This window comes from Gavia stellata, chromosome 2, assembly GCF_030936135.1.
Source record: "Gavia stellata isolate bGavSte3 chromosome 2, bGavSte3.hap2, whole genome shotgun sequence".
Taxonomy (NCBI): Eukaryota; Metazoa; Chordata; class Aves; order Gaviiformes; family Gaviidae; genus Gavia; species Gavia stellata.
Genome location: NC_082595.1, coordinates 60,619,532 through 60,640,686, shown reverse-complemented (window position 1 = coordinate 60,640,686; position 21,155 = coordinate 60,619,532). Strand labels below are relative to the sequence as shown.

The following is a 21,155-nucleotide window of genomic DNA, read 5'->3' as shown; positions in this document are numbered from 1 at the left end:
CAGAAGGCAGTTAGAACAGGCACGGGGCTGAAAGCATGCACAGAGCGGACAAGGCTGGTGGAAGGAGAGGCAGTGGGTGCTGGATCCATACTATCTTCTCTCGTCCACTTACCACCCAATGCGGAACTCTAGAGACAAGTGGAGAGGCAACGATGGGGTCCCAGCTGCTGGAGAGTTCCTGTGCCAGTCTGTCCAGAGCTTGCAGTTCTTTATCCAGGGTAAGCCAAAACCACTTCAATCTGTCAAAACCCTTTTCCTATTGAGAGAATAGTAGGGAAGCTACTATTAGTGCTGACACATGTATCTTATTCTGGTGGTTCCTCCAGCTGTCCATAGATTGAAGATCTTTGGATTCCAGTTGTCACTTGTGTGTTTTCCAGATGAGCTCCTATAAGTTTTTAGTCTGGAGCGTGTTGTCCTTTCCTGCTTTGCCTCTGGTCATATTTTGAGTTGGTTCCAACAATAATGTGCCCACAATCATAAAACTTTCTGTCAACAGTAGTTTAAAGAAAAGAAACCTAAATGCCTTTGATGCCTTGTAGGTTATCACTGAAGAGACTGTTTTGCAAGGGACTTGTGTCCATTTGATGTTCAAGTCCTTTGTGAACTAAAGCCTAGTACTAACTTGCATCTACCTTCTATGGTTTTAACATAGCTCAGATTTGCAGCCCTTTGTCTTCTGTTTACATCTTCCTATTTCACCCCCAGTTCCTCTGCAGCAGCGTATATTCCGGAGTACATTCCACAGGAACATGTTCCTAGTGTGAGGATTACTGCTGTAAACTGAAGTCCTGCAGCAATCTCACAAGGAAGTGATGATTTTATGTGATAAGAGATTTGTCTGAAACTGTGATTATGATTCTGCTTGCTATGCTTCGTGTTTACTTGTGTTATATCAGTGCAAATGAGATCATGATCAGATTGTGGATTTAGTGCTGTGTTTGTATGTAAGTGCATTTAAAAATTTAGAGAAAAAAATTGAAATTTTGAATTTTCTCTCTTCTCTCCCTTCCTGTGTAAGGCAAGTATTGCTCTAAAATTACCTAGTTTAGATAAATGATCAGTTATATAAAGTGTCTGTCTTAAAAGATATACATCCTGTCTTCATGTTGTGCTAGAACATATCCATGAAGTCCAGAAGCGGAATAAAAATTATAGTTTTTCATTTTTTGCAAGCTTACATAATTGGTATGCTCTCTGCCCCCCATTTTAATTGAGGAATATATAAATGAGTTGAATAGAAAATAAAATAAAAAAAAAATCTTTGAACACAGTTATTTGTGATGTAAGTCTATTATCTAGCTTTATTCCTTAATGTGCATTAGCAGATCTTTTCCTGCGAAACAAAGGGTGACCTAAGGTATGGAATGAAATAATGTAGAGGATCTATCTTGAAAGTAACATATTTAATGTGATTTTCATTTCTTTTATAATCTCACATTTTCATGTAACAGACTGGCCACTCATACACTATAAGAAACAGTAAAGCTCACTCTTGTGGTGTAGTAAGAGAAGTGCAGAAGCAACAGCCCTTTATTCGTCAGTGATTTTTGTTTGCCCATAAACATTAAAAGCGACCCTTAAACATACTGCTTTCCGTAGACAGATCTTTGATATTTTCATTATTCTTCTCTCGATGAACATGGTTTCTTTTGTTCTGTTTTTCTTTCTGTGGTCTAAGGAACTTTGCAGATTTGATGCAGTGCACTATCAGGCTGCTGGACATGTGTTGATGCTTACAGCACCACTAACCAAAGCTGCTTTGCTAAAACTCACTGGTTTTTCATCAATCATGAAGTTACGAATGCAGCCGATGAAGGAGTTGCGTGTAGTCAGGCTGGATGTTAGCAGAGACTCTGCAAGAAGCAGATTTAAAAAAAAAAAAAAAATTAGAGCTCATGATGACTAAAGTAATCAGTTTGGTGGCAGAATCTTTTCAATTTGCTACTAACTGCAGCTCTGCTGAATCTTCTGTGGGTCTTTTAAAATATCTGTCCTACTGCCAGTGTCCTAGAGGTCATTAGAGTAGGTATGGGGAGTTATCTACATTTATGTAAAACTCTTGATACTACATAGTCAATAAAGGCCCAATCTTGCATTTTTTGATAACTGCATTTTCTTTTAAGCAACAGAGTAGATGAATCCCAGTGTGCATCTTTGTAATTTCTTTTCACATTACATGTATTGTCATCTGTGTCTGATTTGTTAGTTTGCATTTAGTTTACTATATTTACATGGTATTAGTTAGTATTATATCTTGTTTGTTGTCGTGAAGTTCCCTGTAAGATTTTTCTGTGCCAAGGTGATAATAGCATTATAGAGCCAATGTATGGCATTGCTTTAGTATTCTATAATTAATGTAGAAATAGAAGGCTCTGTTATGAAGCAGAACGGCATTTGCAATTACCACTTTATATTACCTCTCTGGGAGGAGTTCTGTCCTAATAAAATTCCAGTTTGGATTTAAAGAGTGAACAGGCATCTGCACATAGATTTTATTATTCCCTTTAGGCTCATTTTTCCTCCTAGTAGTGTGGGCTGGATGAGAACATCACGCATTCAAGCCACTAATCCAAGATAAGCAATATAATAAATTTTGTAGTTAGAGCTGTTCATGATTGACTTGCAAGGCGCAGAGAAATAATGCTGCATGTTTTCAATGAGAAATGTGCAGGAGGTGACTTAAAAATTGAATCACGTAGTGTTGATTACAGTTTTTGTATGAACCCCAACAGAGTAGCTCTGTCTGTTGAATAAGGGAAGTAAATGTGGTAATCTTGGCCCACGCTACACAGATGGTCTGTGAGTCACAAATTCACATTAGCAGACATCTGTGCAATAGAAATCACTAGTCAGAAAAAGAATCTTCATGTTTTGTCTTGTGTTCAAAGACGCCATTGCTTGAAGAAGAGGAAAGAAGCCTACCAGCAACAAAACCTTGAGAGTCCAGTTACAGTGAGTTTCCAATCCCATGAATAAATCACTTCTTAAAAAACCAGTAGCCCCTTACTGGAAAATAAAGTGGAAAAAAAGCAATTTTTTTTCTAGGTAGCTGACTTCTCTACTGAGTCCATACCTTACTTTCCAGTGAATCCACTTGTGAATGTTTTAATTTCAATGAAGCAGCACTTTTTTCTTTGAGAACTTGAGGCAGAACATTTCTGATCAGCTCTTGAGCCTTTGAATTTTACCAGGTTGTTTTGAGATTATGTTTTGTTCTTTTGTGAAATGAAAGCTAAGCCTCTATGCTTTCTCTAGGACCGTGTTGAAATTTGAGAACAATGAGAGAGCTGCCAAAAACTTACCTGGTACACCTCCAATAAACACTGGCTCCCTGTGGTCAATTGCCTTTGGATTTAGTGGCCCTACCACATGGTTGACTTCAGAGTCTACATCCAGCTGCACCACGTTAGCATCTCTAATAACTGAAAGGAGAAGGAACGGGGATCAAGAAGATTGTAAGAAGTAGCATGTGAGTTTTCTATGACAGACAGGAGTTACCTGTTTCATCTGAGTAGTTTGATTTAGTATTGGCTAGATTGGGTGTGAGCCATCAGTGACACTACGTGGGCAGATTCTGGCATAGAGCAGGGCCGATGGAAGATACCGTGTGGGAGCAAGGGTGCTTTTGAGTGGGGATCTTGATTGCTGGCAGCTGTGTCTAGGCTGGAGGGTATGAGCATACAATGGCCTGTGGCTTAGAAAAATTGTTTGCCAAATCATTCCTGACAGGGGACATACTAGAATGCATTGAGGTTTCCTCCTTGCTTGTGTGCCTAGGTTTCCTTCAGAAGGAAACCAGAATACATGGGGAAAGGGTGCACACTCAGATCTCTTCTGGATGTGACACTGGGAGGCATCCCAAGCGAGCATCTAGACAGGAATGTAAGGGAGTTCAAAGTATCTGAGGTTTAGAAGTACTTTTTGACTTTCAAACCCAGGTAAGAAGGATGGTCGTCTGGCACAGAGGCAAAATCCTGGCTGTGGACATCTCTCTGTGTGAGGCAGGGGCTGCCAGATCTGTCCTCTTATTTGACCTTTAAGGGCAGCATGTATTTGTGCCTACTACATTCTACCAACTTATTTCACCTCTAATTGGGAAAAGCAGAATATCATCTGGTACACAACTTAGGAAAGGTTGCCAGCATTTCAGCTAGGCTGTCTTGTGTTCTTTGAACAAGGAGCTTCCATCTTCACTTGTTCTTTGTAGGAACTTGTGCTTGTCCTCCCGGGAAGCTCTACAGTTCTTATATCTGAGGGACGAATATGACTGTGTCTTTCATACAAACTTGTGTCTTGACAGGTGAAAAGGAAGAACTGAAAATACGACCCCATTCCCAGTGCACTAGCCCATGGAGATGGATATCTGGGGAGGGAGAACTGGGCTCTATCTTACTTAGGGGGATCCCCTTGCTTAGGGGATGATCATGTTTTACTGACCTGCAATTCGGTGCCACCTGCCATCGCAGAGACTCTGTTTCAGTGTCACTGAAGTTGAAAAATCCCTGATTCCGTTATTCAGTTTCACAGTAACCTGAAGGAAAATAATGTAGTCATCACTGTTAAATGCCCTCCTGTTCTCTTTTTTCCTTCTGTTGTAATAATGCTGTATTGTCTGCTCAAAATATGTCTAGTATGTAAGTGAAAGAAAAACACGATTTCATGAAATTCTTTAAAATAAAGCACCTTTCTAATTCACACATTTAGGGTTTTGTTTTTTTTACATTCAATAGTTCTGCAACATTTCTGATTTGAACTCAAGGAAAAGTTCAAAAAAAGATTAAAAAATAACAGCTAATTTAACTCAAATTTTCTAGTACTCTACAATTTTCTGTGTGGTAAATTAGTGTTTAGAGGCATCAGATGATGTTTTGGCATCTTGCTAGCCACTTTATAAGGAAGACAGTCATGAAAAACCCAAGTATAAACAAACAGACAGGATGTGAGGAAGGAATAGATAAGGAACTTAAGAATGACTTTTAAGTTGCTTGTTCAAGCTGACCAACAAATCTCTGGCAGAGCTAGAAAGCGAACCTAATTCTGAATTTTGCACCTCTGCTTTAGTTAGGTGGAAATGTTACAGCAGTGGCAGAACGGTGTCGTGTCACTGTTGCGGGGCGCAAGATTCCCACTGGTGATTGCCGGAGAACTCCAAACACTGAGTCCAGCCACTCAGGCTTTTCAAATGTCTAGGTTGTCCCTGATAATGCTAACACCTTGTTGACTGAAAATGTTGCAAGGAAACAACTTACATTTAATTTTAGAGGATCTCTGTTTCGATATAGTTGTAACTAAGAAATTTTAAAACTTTTTTTCCACCAGGGCACCAGCCAGCAAAAATGAAATGATCCTTTTTTATCCACCCTTGGGCAAAATATTTAGGAGTGATGAAAGCAAATACAGAATCATGAGAGAAAGTGGTTCCTTAATAAATCACCCAGACAAGTTGTACTGATAGAAAGAGGTGCATACATTTAAAAAATGATTTAAAGGTGCTGATTCTTCTTATTTGTCCAGCAAGAACGTTTTCACAAAACAGGTCTTCGGTAGTACATTCAAAGAGAGCAGACAGTTAATGGTAAAAACCACAGATGCTTGCTAAGAAAGTAACTGGTGTACCTGTTGCAGTGACAAGCAGGGAAGACCTGCTTTTCCAGGGTGAATTTTGTTTATGAATTGCTTATGCGTTGTACAGGAAGTGAGGTTTGAAGCAGTAAGTGAGGCAGTATCTTTTGTTAGACCAACCGATACAGTTGGAAAACCAGACAAGTTTCTGGACATGCAAAATTTCCATCAGGTCTTTACATAAGAAGTACTAGGCTGGACCAGTTGTATACAGATGTAACCTTTAAGTGTGGCATGATACACAGCAAGGCAATGTGCTTTAAGAAGTTCTTTGTTAATTCAGCAAGGACTAGCTACAGCTGTAAGAATGGACTTTATCTTGGCTAATGAGCTGTCAAAAGTTAGGTGCCTAACTGAAGTACCTGTTGTTCTCTCTATAGTCAATACAGAAAAATAGATTCTCTGAATGACAGCTCATTTAGTCACCTGTATTAGACACCTGCTTTAGGACAGGATGAATCACCATGTTAAACTGCCCACTCAGTCACTCTACTGTAAGTTCCTGCTCTTCTAAGAGAGGTGACAGCATGTTTCCTCAGGTGTTGCATTTCTAACTGAGGTATAGCCAGCCTCACTTAAATACTCTTCCACTTTGGCTGACAGTTAGATACTGGGTAGTGCATTGCAGTGGTTAAAGAATATCCACACTGCTTAGTCTCTTGACTATGCCCTGAATTCCTTTTCTGCAAAAGGAAAAAAAAAAATTCCCCTGCTCTAAACCTTTGCTTGTTTTGTCCACTTAGACTGCAACTTATGAATGCAATGCGTAGCATGAAGGGATTTAGGGATGAAGAAGCGATGAACATAATAAAAAAATAGCAACAACAACATCTGGTAAATTAATTTCAAACCTCTGTCGTTCAACTGACAGCCTTACAAAAATCCAGAGGCTCTAGAAACCAGGTCAACAGACAATCAGAACTTTCCCTTTCCCTCACTCTCCCCATCACACATATACATGTTAAAGCAAGAAGAGTCTGAGCGCAACTCAGACTTCTCTTTTGACACACAAGAAATAAAAATTAATCAACAGTTACCTTATTTGTAACTGTTACACATTTTTAATGAGTGGATGAAAGAGCAGCACCAAAGAGTCGATGCTCTTTCTTTTCAACTGCTCATTAAATACCTATAGTTGGTACCAGTAAAGTGATCTGATTTTTTCTTAGATATTATTTTTTGTATTTTAAAAGAAATGTCTGGGTTGCCTAATCTAAGCAGTTAATATATTTAGGAGAGAAATAAGAATCAATTAATGACAAATTTGTAAGGCAAAAGCTGCATATAGTAGAACCCCAGTAGGTAGGAGAGGAACCAGTCAAAGCAGTGGCAGAAATATGACCTTCATTATACCTGTCCATTTCTCATGTGCATATTCAAGTACTCTCCATTCACACTGTGACCATGCAGTAGAATTCCTGAGCTGCTTCGGGGACGTATTTCAAAAACAACTTCAAATTTCAGGCCTAAACTGAAGGATTCATCTGTGAGGGAAAAAGAATAACATTCTTTTTGTACTGAGTTAGTGATGAAATTGGACAGCTGTTCAAAGTCAAAATAGAAATTGAAAGTGCCAGGGTGGAACTTATTTGTCCTGTCTTTAAAACTATTGAAACACATGCCAGTACACATACTTGAAGAGATGGCGTGGTGTACCGTCAATGACTCATTTCAACTTTTGTTTTGATTATGTTTGCTTGGAGTACTAATAAAGGTTTCTTTATTTTTCTCATTATTTCAAAAAATGTATTTTGTTTAAAAATATTTCTTAGCAGTGAAATGGAAAGCAGAAAATAAATTATCTGTATTTTTTGGCAGTTTCTTATTGTGCCATTTGCTAGACATTCCGCAGTCTTTATACAGTGAGTGGGAGTTCACTTGATGATTCAGAAGAAACCCCCTTTTTCAATAAGGTGGCAGGCCAGGGAGCAAATTAGAAACACTGTCTAATTCTTCTTGATGTTGCCAATGAATAGGGTTGCACAGTTTCCTTTCCTGTTCAGATCACAGCCTATGTGACCAAAAAACCCTCGTAAAACACTTCCTGGAACACAGCAGGCCTGAATGACAGAAGAGATGTGTTCTGTTATGCTGTTCGTTATCAAGACATGCAGAAAGCCTTTCCTTAGGATTTTTTAATTACATGTTGTTTAATGAATTAAAAACTAAGGGATGACCATTTGCTGGTGTTAGCCACACTGACTTCTACATGTCTATGATAATTTTTACCATATTATAATCTGTTCCCTTGTGAAGTTATTCTAATTATTTGAAATGCATGTATACATACAGATATATTTATGTAACAACTTGTTAAGTTTCATGGTGACATTGTGACCTGTCAACATCAGCTGCTTACGACAATAATGATCTGTGTCTAGTAATCCTTACTGCTTACAGCCTCAGAAATTACCACACCCTTTAGTGAAATATGCCATTCTGAAGCACAGTGAATACTACAGTCTTATTATGGGATACATTTGTTTAGTAGTGTATTACCAAGGACGACATATCCTCCTTCTGATGAAAAGTATGTTCCTGTTTCTGATGGGCCTTCAAAGCAAGGCGTTACACTAAATGTCTGCGAAGCTGAAGTAATTGATCTTCCATTGAGCTGTAAATTGCTGAGACAACCACTAAAACTGTAGACAGAGTTAATCTGAGGGGGGAAAAAAAGCATGATTAGTGGATAAGCTGCTTGTGGAAGGAAATAAACTCTTCTGTCCTTATTTATACATGTTTATGAGCTGTAAAGCTGTGATTGTCTGGTGCATCAGTTTTGAGTTAAAAAACAGTTTCCAGAGAAGACAAGCAGGACAGATGCTTTTCGTAGCCTCATGTCTCTCTGATGACTTCAAGGGAACTCCATCTTGTGTTTCTCAAACAATCCTTACTGAGCCAGGAGAAACAAAGCGCAACTAGAGCAAGGCAGTGTTATACATAGCTCATACCTTCAAGTCAAGACAGGGGTCTACTTTTTCTGAGTAGTGTATATATCTTGTTAGGCCCTTAACACTAAACATTACCTTGAAGGAGACTTGGTTATGTTCATTTTTGCTTTAACACTCCTTTCTATGTACTTCAGTACCAAGATGTAAAGCAGAATCCTGACTTCTAGGTACTGTCTTAAAACAGAGATACTAAGACAACACTAAAATATCTCTGAAACTCATCTATATCTCAGACCTTAGGGTGAAACTGATCTCACCTAACTTTACCTGTCTCATGTCGGTAGGATTTCTCTGTTCCTCAGAGACCACTGGTTTTCCAGTTGCTGCTGTGAGTCTATGGAAGTCTAGCCGAGGTACTGCCAGCCAGGCACTGTGGGAGCTTTGCTGTCCACTTGAACTGAGCTGTGTGCTCCTCAGCGTGCTGAGGATTCAGATCATAATATGCTTTTGCCTGAACTCATCCCTAGAGTCAGCTTTTGTGTTAGCTGTACATAGAGGTATGGGATGATGTAATGGGTGTCTGCTTTACCTGGATATTTTTTACAGCTTTTCCTGGGGCTACACCCCCAATATAGAGTGGTTCAGTGACTTCCCAGGTATTAGCATTACCGCCGAAAGGTTCTTCCAGTACTCGGAGACCATCAATTATCAAGCGACCAGTATTTTTGCCTCTAATAAATATCACCTAGAAAGGGAGGAGAAAAATTTGGAAGATTACTTTAATATGTTGAGGGAATACTCCTGTGCAGTGGAAGAATAGAAGTTTGAGAAGAAAAGCTTGTGAGTGATACTCTACAAGCCTGTTTTATTTACTGCCAATATTCTTTGCTGGGCAATCCTCTCTTTTCACATTCATGTAAAGGCTAGATAGTAAAACTGCTGTCTTACATTTTGGTGTACAAGGCAGAGGTAATCAAGGTGTCACAAGGTCTACTGAGATCTGCCCATCTTATATTTGCATATGTCATTCATTGCTACAGTGCTGTCACTGTTAGCATTTTCATGGTCTTCGCCAGTTTGGATTCATCCACCCTACTTTAAACACTAAAGTGCCCAACTTAGAAGCTTAGTAACTGTAGACTTCCTCTGTAGTCAGTGAGGAGAAAGAGGTACCTACAGGGGGAAATTCACCTTGACCCCTAAAATTGTCTTTATTTTCATAGACTCCAGATGCAGCCTAAGACAGTTGTGCTCCTTGCTTAGGCACTTCAAAGAGATTTGCTGAACAAAATTATCCTAGTCCTTCCTTTCCTAGCTAACTTAACTCTTAATTGTCTCACTGTTCTGCTTGTTTCTGTCATTTCTGTTCAGCTGTTAGTGTTGGGATTTGCTGGATTTTTAGAACTGATTCACTTTCCTGTCCCTAGTTAATGACTTCATTTAAACGTACTGGCAGCAGTTTCTCAACATACAGGTGTGGTTATGAACACATGAATGAAAACTCCCTGAGCTGTCACATCAGCAGTGTCTTTACTGCAGCCTTGATAGCATGTGCCATCATAATAATTGCTTTCTTTTACTTACATTGTGCCAAAGGCCATCATTGTATTTCTCTTGGCTCTTAATCCTTATCTTCTGATGACCAGCATTAAACATAAAAATGAGTCGGCCATGAGCGACAAAAAGGGCCATGAAGTTGGTCTCTTTTTGATCCGAGACGTAGAAGATCATTCCATGAGATGAGAGAGTTTTCAGACTGATAGAGAATTGAGCTCTGGCACATAAAAACACAATATTAAAATTAGAGCAGATATAATTCACTTAAATCAAACTGCAGGCAGAGGACGACTGAGATTTTCCTCTCATCCAAAGGAATATACATCTTTATGGAAGTGGTGTTTCTGAGAAACATTCCATACTGGTTTTTTGGAGTAGAAGTCAAAGTTGAAGAAGTAGCTGCCTTGCAAGGAACTTGTTTTCAAAAATTAAAATCTCTGGAGTGAATAAAATCAATACAGACCACCAATAACTGACACTATATACCCTACGTTTCCATTCTTGTTAAACAGCGATGTTGGGAGACGTTTTAACTGTGATGGCATGGAGGCCTGACAGTTCATAAATCTTTAATGTTATTCCAGACTCACTGCTAAGCTTCTCCTTCCTTGTAGTTCCTTGTGAAGTCCAAGACAACACGGCAAGTTATACCGACTTGGTTTGATATCGTGAACAGTGAAGATTTCTTGAGTGTTTGGTATTACTACTTTGGGTCTAAAATATGGCAAAACTGTACTGGTGTAGAACAGTGCCAGAACTGATTAGTCCTGCTTCTCGTGTCAGATGACTAGCCTAGCTTCCATTCTTCGTATTGCCTGAAGGATTTATACATTCCCCATTGCATGTGTGTGTACATTCCACACACACATAGGCCCTTGCCAATATCAGTTGTTTTAAAACATCACAAGTCATTGTTTTTTTAAAATGCACATTACAATGATGAAGCTGAAATAATAGTTGTAGAACAAATATGTCTTGTGGGGATGAAGAGACATATTAGAGTTTGGGATTTCCTTCTTCATACGGGCACCATCAGGACTGCCCTAAGTAAAACACTCCTGAATTAAAACAAACATAATGCTTTTTTTATTTAAGAGAGGAAATAGCACTCTGCTTTTCTGAGTTAGTGGTCTGGTATGCTTCCAGGAAGTGCTGTGTTGTTGAATTTAGAGTCTTTCATGGAAGGTATTAAACCAAAATCCTTTGTTGGTCATAACATACCATATGGCATATTCTGTGGGAGCCTGAAAAATAAATGTCCACAGTATCTGGACTCATTATTAATTACTTGAATTTCCATTATGGCTTGAATTGGACATGGTTTTCATAGCTTTATGTCCTACTGCACTGTGTAGATTCCTAACCATTAAACAGCTGCCAAGGTCCACTCAACACGTAACTGCTTCATTTCTTGGTGAACTGTCGTGTTCTTTTCCAGCTCTGATCTAATGCCTTTGCTTCTTGTGTAAAGAGACCGAAGGTGCATTGCTTGTATAGAACTAACATCCTCGAAGTCTTCATACAAATAGGCAAGAAAACACATTTTGTTAATATACAATGCAGATGAAGACTCCACAAGAGGGATGTAACTGGAAACACATTCTATTTATTGCTCTTACTCAACTGAAAAACCTCTTAATATATCCTAACAACATGCTCTATACAAAAATTGGCCAAAGATATAAAGGAAAAAGCCAGGGTAACAGCAGAAATGTATTCTTTTTTTATTTGAAATACATCTTTTTCCTCCCCAGTATATTTAATTTTTATTTCTAAGGTCCTTTTACCTTTCACTGAAATCCTTTGGTATGTGATCAAATTCTTGCCGGCTGTTTGCTGTTCCTCCAAACTGATATGCGTGTTCGGTTGCCTTGGGATTCATGGGCAAGTGGCACTGAGGGTCTCTTTGCATATTTGCTTCTTGATACAGTTTTTTGAGGCCAGTTGAAGGCTGTGAAATCTTGTCTTTATCTCTTCCCACCTTCATAGAAAGAGAACCATTAACCAGAAACTTTAACTAATATTGTACATAATAAAATAACACTATCATTTATATCTAAGCTAGTAATATATTTTTTCCTTACAAAAATATCAGGAATGGTTCCAAGTAAAATTTTCCTTGGACAGATCTACTGTTGATGGTGATTTAGGGCAGAATAAGGGATAAACAGAATACTTGTGTAGCTAACGTAATTACAATTCAATTCTTTTTCAGTTTTCCTAATTGAATCTTTTCCTTTCTGCTTTTGATGGTATCAGCTACACTATAGGCATAAGAGGACATGCTTGGACTAAAAGTTTTGCATGCTGGAAGAAGGTTTTTTTCACATTTATATTAATGCGTGCTAATTGTACCCTGTAGAGCGAGACACGCAGAAGTAACTGAGAACAGAAGCAAGCTTATTGCCTTTAGGATATAGAAGTCAAGAAGGCTTGTTTCTGCAGTACGCTTTTGAAGATGTCATAAATTCTGTTTTCCAGTTCTAACGAGAGAATGATGCAAGTGTAGGCCAAATAGATCGGGTCTGGGCAGTCATTTGCAGTGATGGAATATGTAAAGGAACAGGATCCTTTCCTTCATATGTCTGAAATATTCTTCATGTGGTACATTTTGGATCCATGATTTGGAAAATTCCCAATCATGGCACAGTATGTATCAACTTTGGAAAATTCTAGGGAGGTGCTGGGGCGATTTGTAGCAAACCTTTTTATTACGGTTTCCTTTGGCTTTTGATGAGTTTTTTCCTTTCTTATGGAGAAGAGCAACTGGAGGAGATTCAACAGGGCATCCATACAAAGAAGTCTGAACTTTCTCAGAGTACTGCTGGAAATCTTCCACTTCAACCTCTCGATCCAACCTGTGTTTCAAAGAGGAGATGACAAGAACAGCTTTTTTCCACGTGTTGGAATTGTCTTCATACAAATCAATGAATTTTAGATTTATAATTCAAATGATGTTTGGATGGGCTTTTTTTCATTCTTGGATCATGGATAAAAGTACAGATTTATCAGTCAATGTTTGGGTAATGTGGGCAGCCTATACTACCTCTGCTTGTTGTATCCATGGTTGCATAAACAGAGAATATTTGCAGCATCAAATTCACTTTAAAATCTTCTGTATAAGAACATTTCATAAAGCAATTAAGATGAACGAATTCTGACCATTTTCACATGACCAAACTCCTAACTTTCCCAGCTTCTGTGGGATGCCTTAATATCAGTTTGTTTCAAAGGCAGAGCTGAAAGCTACATAATATAAATGTAAATTACAGCTATGCAAATTATACATTGCACCAGCAGCATTAGCAGGTGCAGTACTGAAAGCTGATTTACATCAAGTTATTCCCACTTTAACAGTATTTTAACCTAGCAAGTCTGTGCCAATGGATTCCATGGCAAATAAGGTAAGAAACTTATTCACGCATACCGTCTAGCCTCACAAAATGAGAGAGGGATTTTTATTGTGACAATAAATCAGTTCTCTTGAGCTACTATTTGAGCTGTCAGGCAGCAACTGCCTGGTAATATGTTTGGGAGGATGCTACGCACCTTGTGAAGTAAGCATTGCTTATGCAGCCAGTGAAGTTGGCTTGCTGTGTTCTGAGGGGAGAGCCACCAAAATAAAACTTCTTGACGCTGTCCAGGCTTTTCCCTGCTCTGTCCTTTGCTGGGTTCTTCTTGCTTTGTTTTTTGTCATCTACAGTCAGCTCATATCTGCAAAGGCAAACATCCATTTTGTAGGCTAGTTTTGGAAATGTCAATGCCAGTAGTTAGACAGCGTATTACATGCACCCAAAATGCTCCGCTCAATGTCTACATCACTGAATGGTAGTGCTCAAAGTCGTGAGAAGACCTTCTCGCTTCCAGCTGTGCAACAAGTAGCAGTGCAATACTGGCAAAGTTGAGTCCAGAGGCCCATGGATTTCATAATATCCTGGGGTTAATCATGAAATAAAAAAAAAATATAGTTCACTCAGTGAAGATAGATAAACTAAGGGATTGCTAATAAATGGATGGAGCCACCATTTGGGTAAAATAAGATCTAAGCACATGCTAATCCTTCTTCTTTATGCCCCTATCCCTTTTTCCTTCTCTTTCATCACAGTACACTGATGTTTGAGCTTATACAATGTTTTTTTTACCTAATCTCATTTTGCAACACAATAATTGTTGCAGAAGTCAGGAAGGATTCTATTGCTTTAGTAAGAAACTGAGTGTAACTAAAGCATCAGACATTGATTTTGTTTGGCAAGTTCAGAATTAAGCACGCTCGGAAACGTGACAGTCGCCAAGGCTATTCCAAAGCACTTTTTGCACCTTCAGCTTTTCAAACTATGTTTCTTGGGTGTGAGAAGTCATAGGTACAAACCTCCATTTCCAACAGAAAACTGAGAATGACCTGGTTGTATCTGCATAGGCAAGATTCTTGAAGAAAGATGCTTTGATTATTTGACCTTCTAAGAAAATTTTAAACACAGAAAACAACAGTAAAACATACCAATAAAACAATGCTTTCAAGTTTTTTAAGAAGCACATAGAGGAACTTATTCCCTACTGCTGTATTTAGTCTTACATTTGTATCTGTCAGTGCTAAAAATATTTTGAACATGTTCCACTATATATATCCCAAATGAATTCTTTTTGTGAAGATGCGTCAATTAGTTCAGGGTCAATTTGGGATTGCTTTAACAAATCAGAACAATCAATCCTGCTGAAAAATGAATCTCATGCTAATCTTAAATTATATCAACCTGCTTTCATACCTGAGGACAAAAAAGGACTAAGTTTTTCTAAAAACTATTATGTTAGTTTTATTAAAAATTCCCAGCATCTCATGCTCAGGCCAAGCTGGCCAGTTTTCAATCACATAGATTTTTGGCTTTGTATTTTTTTAACAGAATTGATGAGTTAAAAATATCACTTCAAAAAACCCACTTAAACATCACTTTGAAAGTGAATATTAAATGATAACATGCTTTACAAGAAATATTTGTATTCTAACGATAGGGAATAAAAGATGCTGGACAGCTTTACCTTTCTGGGGTGACAGAAGTAATGATGAAGTGGGTTTTTCCATCGTTGTAATTTCGGTCTGGTGATTGAATTTTGGTTCCACTTGCATTTAAAACCACAGCACCTCTGTCCATAGAGATGGATAATACATCTGACTGCAATAGAGACAAAACCACCTTCATAAGCAAGTGTAACACAGAAAAATTAACAGTTCTGTGCATTTTCCTGTTGTATTTATTTTCCTTCCTGCTGTTTTCTCCATTTGTGCTTTATTTGCAGAAGGATATACTGAGAAGCAAAACAGGAGATGATCTCATTAGAATTGATATTCTTGCTGTTTTTTAAGCCTGACTTCTGGGAATTCTGCTGCTGATTATGTCTCATGTATCTGTCACATGAGCTCCTCCCATCTAGCATGGATGTATGATGTTTATATTGAGTTTGTGTTTCTTGTACCCCTGGTACTGTATACAGCAGCTGTTACTGCAAGATTCCTGCTGTCATAAGACCAATACATTTTTTTTTTTTTCTTGTCCTAATTCCCTCTGATCAGACCCGTTGAATCACTCAAAATTATCTCAGAGATAAGATCTGCTATCTGGGTCAGGCATCCAGGATCACCGTGCCACATAGCAGGAATATTGTCTGTTCCATTAGAGCAAGCACTGCCACTGTGCACTCCTAGGAATCATCCTGTCTCATTCTGTCAAGTGCTAAATAGCTGAACCTCCATTTGTTAAGTAGGGCACTTGGCACCTCATAGGATTAGAGCTTTTGAGTTAAAACCAGAAGTGGTGTGTGTAAGGCCTCATTTATGCAAATGATGTGGATAACTGGCATGGATACTGATTCCCATTTAAGGTAATACTCCAGGCTGTAAAATGTAAAAGTTCAGGAGTCGTTATCGGTGTCATACAGCCTTCCCTACTGCACTGCTGATGATCTTCTGCAAGTATGGCAGAACAGACATTTGGGGGTGGTTGCAAATGTTCTGTCATCTGAGCTCATGCTTGCTGCAGATGCCAGTCTGAGCCTGCAGGATCTTGGAATCACTCTGGCTCACACAACATTTTGGGAGTGCAAGTCCATATTTCTGCCCATGTCACACCTCTGAGGGGGCATTTAGAGCAGCCAGGCTTCTCAGAGCTGCAAGGAGCCATTCTTAAGTGTGGCTTTTCCCAGTCACACATGGAAGTCTAAGTACCATCTGGGAATATAGGCAGCTTTCTGACTGATTTCTGTGAACTCAGCAATGCTTAAAATACCATCCCACTAATTGAAACAAACTTTGTCTTTGCTTCTAGGAGATTGTCTCTGGATGGAAAATGCCAGGCCCTTAATATTATTTGTACTTTGGTAGCACCCACAGGTCCAAATAGGGATTGCAGTGCTGCTGAGTGCAGCAAGATCCACTGTGCATTTCTGCCCTAAGAACTTTATTGAGCACAAATGGATGCATGTTAATTCTAGGCATGTGATCAAATCCTCTTCTCAACATCAAAATAATGTCTAAGTATTGCTGGTTTTAATCTGTAGATCAAATGTGAACTGTGAAATGAGGTCATTAATGAATGCTTCTGTATTGCAGACTGCTTTCTCTATTATGAAAACATGAAGTGAGAAATTGTATTATTGCCCTAGTATTCTCCTAGGAAACAATGCGAGGATAAAATAAAACAAACTGTAAAGAAATATATACTCACTCCTTCAGAATAGTAAAAGAGCAGCCCATTGGGCTGCAATGTCCGGAAATTAAAGCCTCCTTCAAATTCACTAAAGAGGGACACTTTTTGGCTTGATGCAATGAAGCTCTCTCCATTGAAATATGCTTTGCGGGACATCTGTGTATTAAATAAAACAAAATTACAAGTAAACCTCAGAAAACATTCAAGTCATAAAAAGAATGAGGCTATTTCTTTTTTTTTTGAAGATGCAGCCAGTTCAGTTTTAGAAAACTTTGAATTTTTCCTGTGTGCCTTAACCTAATTTATATAGGCTTTCCTTTGCGTGCTGTGAAAATCTTAAAGTGTAGCCATTGTAGACAGTGTAAGCCAAATTGTTCTCAGTTTCCTGGGATTCTTGGCCTCATCCTAAGTCTGCTGGTGTTAGTGAGCCTGAAGACTAGAAGCAGAGGGGGCTCAAGCCCCCGTCAGGGCTGAGTGGCACTGAGTCACCACCCTAACATGTGCTATATTAATTTGTGTGCTGCACTGAGTGCTAGGCTAGGGCGGGGGGGTGTTGGACATGGTGGTCTATAACTTTCTGAGTCTCGGGAGTAAAACTGGGTCTGAAGTAGGAAAAATTGCAGCTATCTTCCTTGTTGATAGGGGGTGAGATTGTGTGATGAGTTCTACAAGTGGTGGGCTCCTTCATCTTCCCAGATTTGCAGTGTGGCTTTGGATAGACATGGCTGTAGAATAAAGACCACAAACACCGCTTAGATTTACCGGCCTTGCATTGTAACGGACAAATGATAAATGACAGAAGGGATCAGAAGCAAAATGGCAGTTTTCTTAGTGTTAATGCTGGTGCAGTTGGTTTGTGTATCACAGAGGAAGAGCTGGCCTGACTAAGGGGAGAACTGATTTGAAGGGTGAGTATCTTGCTGTCTTTTTCATTTCATACATCTGTATTAGGATGTATGTGAGGACAATTCTCCTTGTTTCTTTAAGAAAAAGCAAATGACGTTGGAATATTTCCTTTCAGAATACAGCACACAATTTATTTCAGATCCAGCTTTCACATTGCAATCTCACATATGATAAGAATATCAAGTGAAACACCTTTTGCTGTAATTCAGGGTGAAAATTGGGTATGTCAGCAGACTTAATACACATGCGCACACACGCACACACACACACTACCCCTGCCAGCCAATGAGTGCATTGTCATTTCCTTGGTTGAAGACTTTCTTTCCATTGTTTGGAGTAAAACTCAAGCTTACAGCTGTATCCATTGCCAAAATTTTGGTATTACCTCACGAGTGATGTTATGCTTACCAGTGAATCCTCTGGGCACCCATAGCTGATTCCCAGGGTTCCTGGTTCTTCTAACAAGTTGAAATCCTTCTTTTGGAACTGGAAACCCTTCATGCAGCCTTTAAAGCCAATACTTCCTGACAGATGTGAGCTAATGCTGTTGGAAAACAATGCCAAATAAGCTGCAGTTAGATAGCTCTTACCTTTCTGCACAGACTTTTATCGCCAAGGTGTTCTAAAAAACTTGGAAGAGCCTCAATCATTTGCCTCACTAGTGCCCTATTCCTGCATCTTTATGTAAAACAATTAAACCACATTATGTGTTTTGAAAAGTCAAGAGGCATCAGATATAATAAACATTATGGGGGGAAATATATGAGAGTTCAGAGAGGAGATCCATATAGAGTAACTTTAAAAAGATAAAAATAGCTGCTGAAATGAAAGTCTTATTTTTAAATGGATTTCTACCCACTTACAGTGAAAATCAATTGATTTCTATCTCCATTTTTTATCGTTTTAGAGAAGTTCTGTTTTAGTTTTCCTGTCTTGCTTTTACTAGCAAGCTCCGTTCTTGTCTTGGGAAGCAAATGGATCTCTATTTCTTAACAAATAATAGTAACAGAGGTCAGGGAAGTAAGAGTAAATTCTGATTGCCGATGAGTGGGTGTACATAGTTGTAATTGAGAGCAGCAGGTGGACTTCCAGGATCCTTTTTATGTCAGATTTGAGGTGGATAGCACAGCGGTGTATCCCAACTGCTCTAAGTTTTTCAACTACACCTCTCACCAAGATATCACAGTGTTATGGTACAGGGCAAATCTAATTGAATATATCCTCGCAATGCTCGTGCTGCATGAAGAAGAAGAAATTTGCCTAAAATCACAGAGGGTCTGTGACAGGGCAAGGAAATGACATGGGATCTATTGGGTACCAGTCCAGGAGATAACTAGAGAACAAATACACTGAAGGAGCGAATGTGAAATCTGGAGTTTTGACCTGGCTACCTGTAAACGGTCTTTGTGCTTTCCACAGGATGGACCTTAGCAGTCAGATTCTTCTCACCTCACATGAGATGATACTGACAGTGTTGACATCTGCTTCTGCACTAGTTGTCTATGAGTTATCTCATTGTAAGGTAGACATTGGAAACACGACCAATGAATCAGGCTCTGAAAATGCTTATTTTTCTACATTGGCAAAAATGGACCATCAGGTGAAGTAGCGCAGATGTACATGTCTGAAACAAGGTGAGAAGAGGAGCACTGTAGGGGCTTAATTGGCTTCTCAGCAAAATCAGCAGGAAGGCAGAATCAACAGGAAGGCTCCTGCCATCCTCACTGGGATTTGGATCAGTGTGGGTTATCAGTCAACCAGTTTAATCTCTACTCTGGCTGATCATGTGACTGGCTGGATGCCATAAATATGCCTTTCTGTTAAATGCCATTACCTTAACAACATTTTCTAGGAGCAACAGGAACAATAGAAGATAGGTTTTAACCTAAAGAAAGGCTTTTGAGTTTGTTTCTTAACAGTTCCCGGTGCCCGGTGCTCCTGCCTCCCCTTAGCTTTCTGCTTTATCTAGTGATTGAGTTGGGAGAAAAATAACATATAATGGTACTTCCAGATTCATTTATTTGGGAAAAAAGGCAGTTGACAGAGGAAAGTGCTGTTGAAGTGAATGAAACTACACTGCTTTCAAAGAAAATTGAACTCCCTCTCTAAGACTACAGCTTGTTTTCCCCCCTGCTGCCGTCCCCCAATGTCAGTCAAATGTAAATCATTCTAGAAAAAGGAACCATAAATATCAGTAGTAGATACTACTAGTAGTAGATAGATAGTAGTAGATCATCAGTAGATGTAATGGTAATAACAACTTATGCTCCTGATAAAAATGGAAAGATGTTGCCACATTTGTACCATACTTTTTGCTGTCTACCCTTGTCATGAGAAACAAAGCTGGGTACAATATCCAAGGCAAAGGTGTTGCTCTGCTTAAATAATTTCAATATGCATTTTTCAATATGATAATTGGTCATATTTTTACAATGCCTTTGGATTTTTTTCTGATATGACTTGTTCACTGAGATGCTGTTTTTCCTGCTTGGACAGTACCTTCCAGGTGTTTTGCAGCATAGACACAATTCACTCAGAAAACTGTGGGCATAATTCATGCGATTTATCTTGTACCCTACATTTGTGAATAAGATTCAGCTGCCATTGAGTTGCTCAATTGCCTAGATTTCTAGGTCCTTCTGAGCTTTTTCAGTGTTCTCTAGGCTTGATTAACCAAAGTAATTTTCATGATCCTTTTGTGCTTTGTTTCTAGATCATTAATGTATTTAATACCAGCCCTAAGAGAGATCCTTTGGGCATGTGCTGTAGACTTTTTATACTGTGAAAATTGAAGAGTTACTCTGTGTCCTATTTTCTCTTTCCCAGTTGCTTTCTAATCCACTGCAGCCTTTCCCCATTCCACCCCACTAGTTTTCTTAATAGCCCCTTATGACAGACCTTTGTAAAGAACTATTTGAAAGGACAGATAAATTGTATACTCTGTTTCTCCCTTGCCCAGCATTTTGTTTGCATGTTCAAATAATTACATGGGATTGAAAGGAATCATTTTCCTTTACATGAAGTTTGTGCCTATCTTAAAAGCTTAATCTGTGTTTTATATCTCAGGCATTATTATTGATTCAACAGGCTCTCCTGACAACAAAATAAGGTTTCAGGAGATTTACCACTAATTCCTAGAAAATATTGCACAGCATTTGCTATCTTCCCCCTTTTTTTTTACATAGAGGGTATTTTAAAGAGAGATGGTATTTCTGTTAGCAGTTGTGACACTTAAAACAGCAGCTGGAGCCCTTCTGAAAATGCTGGCCTTGCTGTCTGACCCTGGGAATCAATATTGCCTGTCAGAAGAGCATACCCTTCTTCAAGCAGCCAGCCTGCTTTCCCAGAGCATGACCCTGGTCTGGCAGATTTGCACTGCAGGAAATGAGAGTTATACAGTCTACTGAGATTAAACTTGGCTTCTGTCAAATGGTGCGATGGGAAAATGAGACTTTTTCTTTTCTTCCCATGCCCACAC

General features: G+C 39.0%; 1 protein-coding gene across 1 annotated transcript in view; it reads right to left on the bottom strand.

Moving 5' to 3' along the window:
* Positions 1-1,284: 1,284 nt before the first annotated feature.
* Positions 1,285-21,155, bottom strand: part of LAMA4 (laminin subunit alpha 4) — a 102,917-nt gene continuing 83,046 nt past the window's right edge. The window contains exons 27-39 of the mRNA XM_059835641.1: positions 18,086-18,215; positions 16,790-16,927; positions 15,108-15,241; positions 13,623-13,787; positions 12,778-12,931; positions 11,861-12,054; positions 10,101-10,290; positions 9,106-9,261; positions 8,125-8,284; positions 6,979-7,109; positions 4,441-4,534; positions 3,306-3,425; positions 1,285-1,856 (exon numbers count right to left, since the gene is read on the bottom strand). Of these exons, the coding sequence (XP_059691624.1) occupies positions 1,711-1,856; positions 3,306-3,425; positions 4,441-4,534; positions 6,979-7,109; positions 8,125-8,284; positions 9,106-9,261; positions 10,101-10,290; positions 11,861-12,054; positions 12,778-12,931; positions 13,623-13,787; positions 15,108-15,241; positions 16,790-16,927; positions 18,086-18,215 (1,912 nt within the window). The 3' untranslated portion in view covers positions 1,285-1,710. The remainder of the gene's footprint in view (positions 1,857-3,305; positions 3,426-4,440; positions 4,535-6,978; positions 7,110-8,124; positions 8,285-9,105; positions 9,262-10,100; positions 10,291-11,860; positions 12,055-12,777; positions 12,932-13,622; positions 13,788-15,107; positions 15,242-16,789; positions 16,928-18,085; positions 18,216-21,155) is intronic.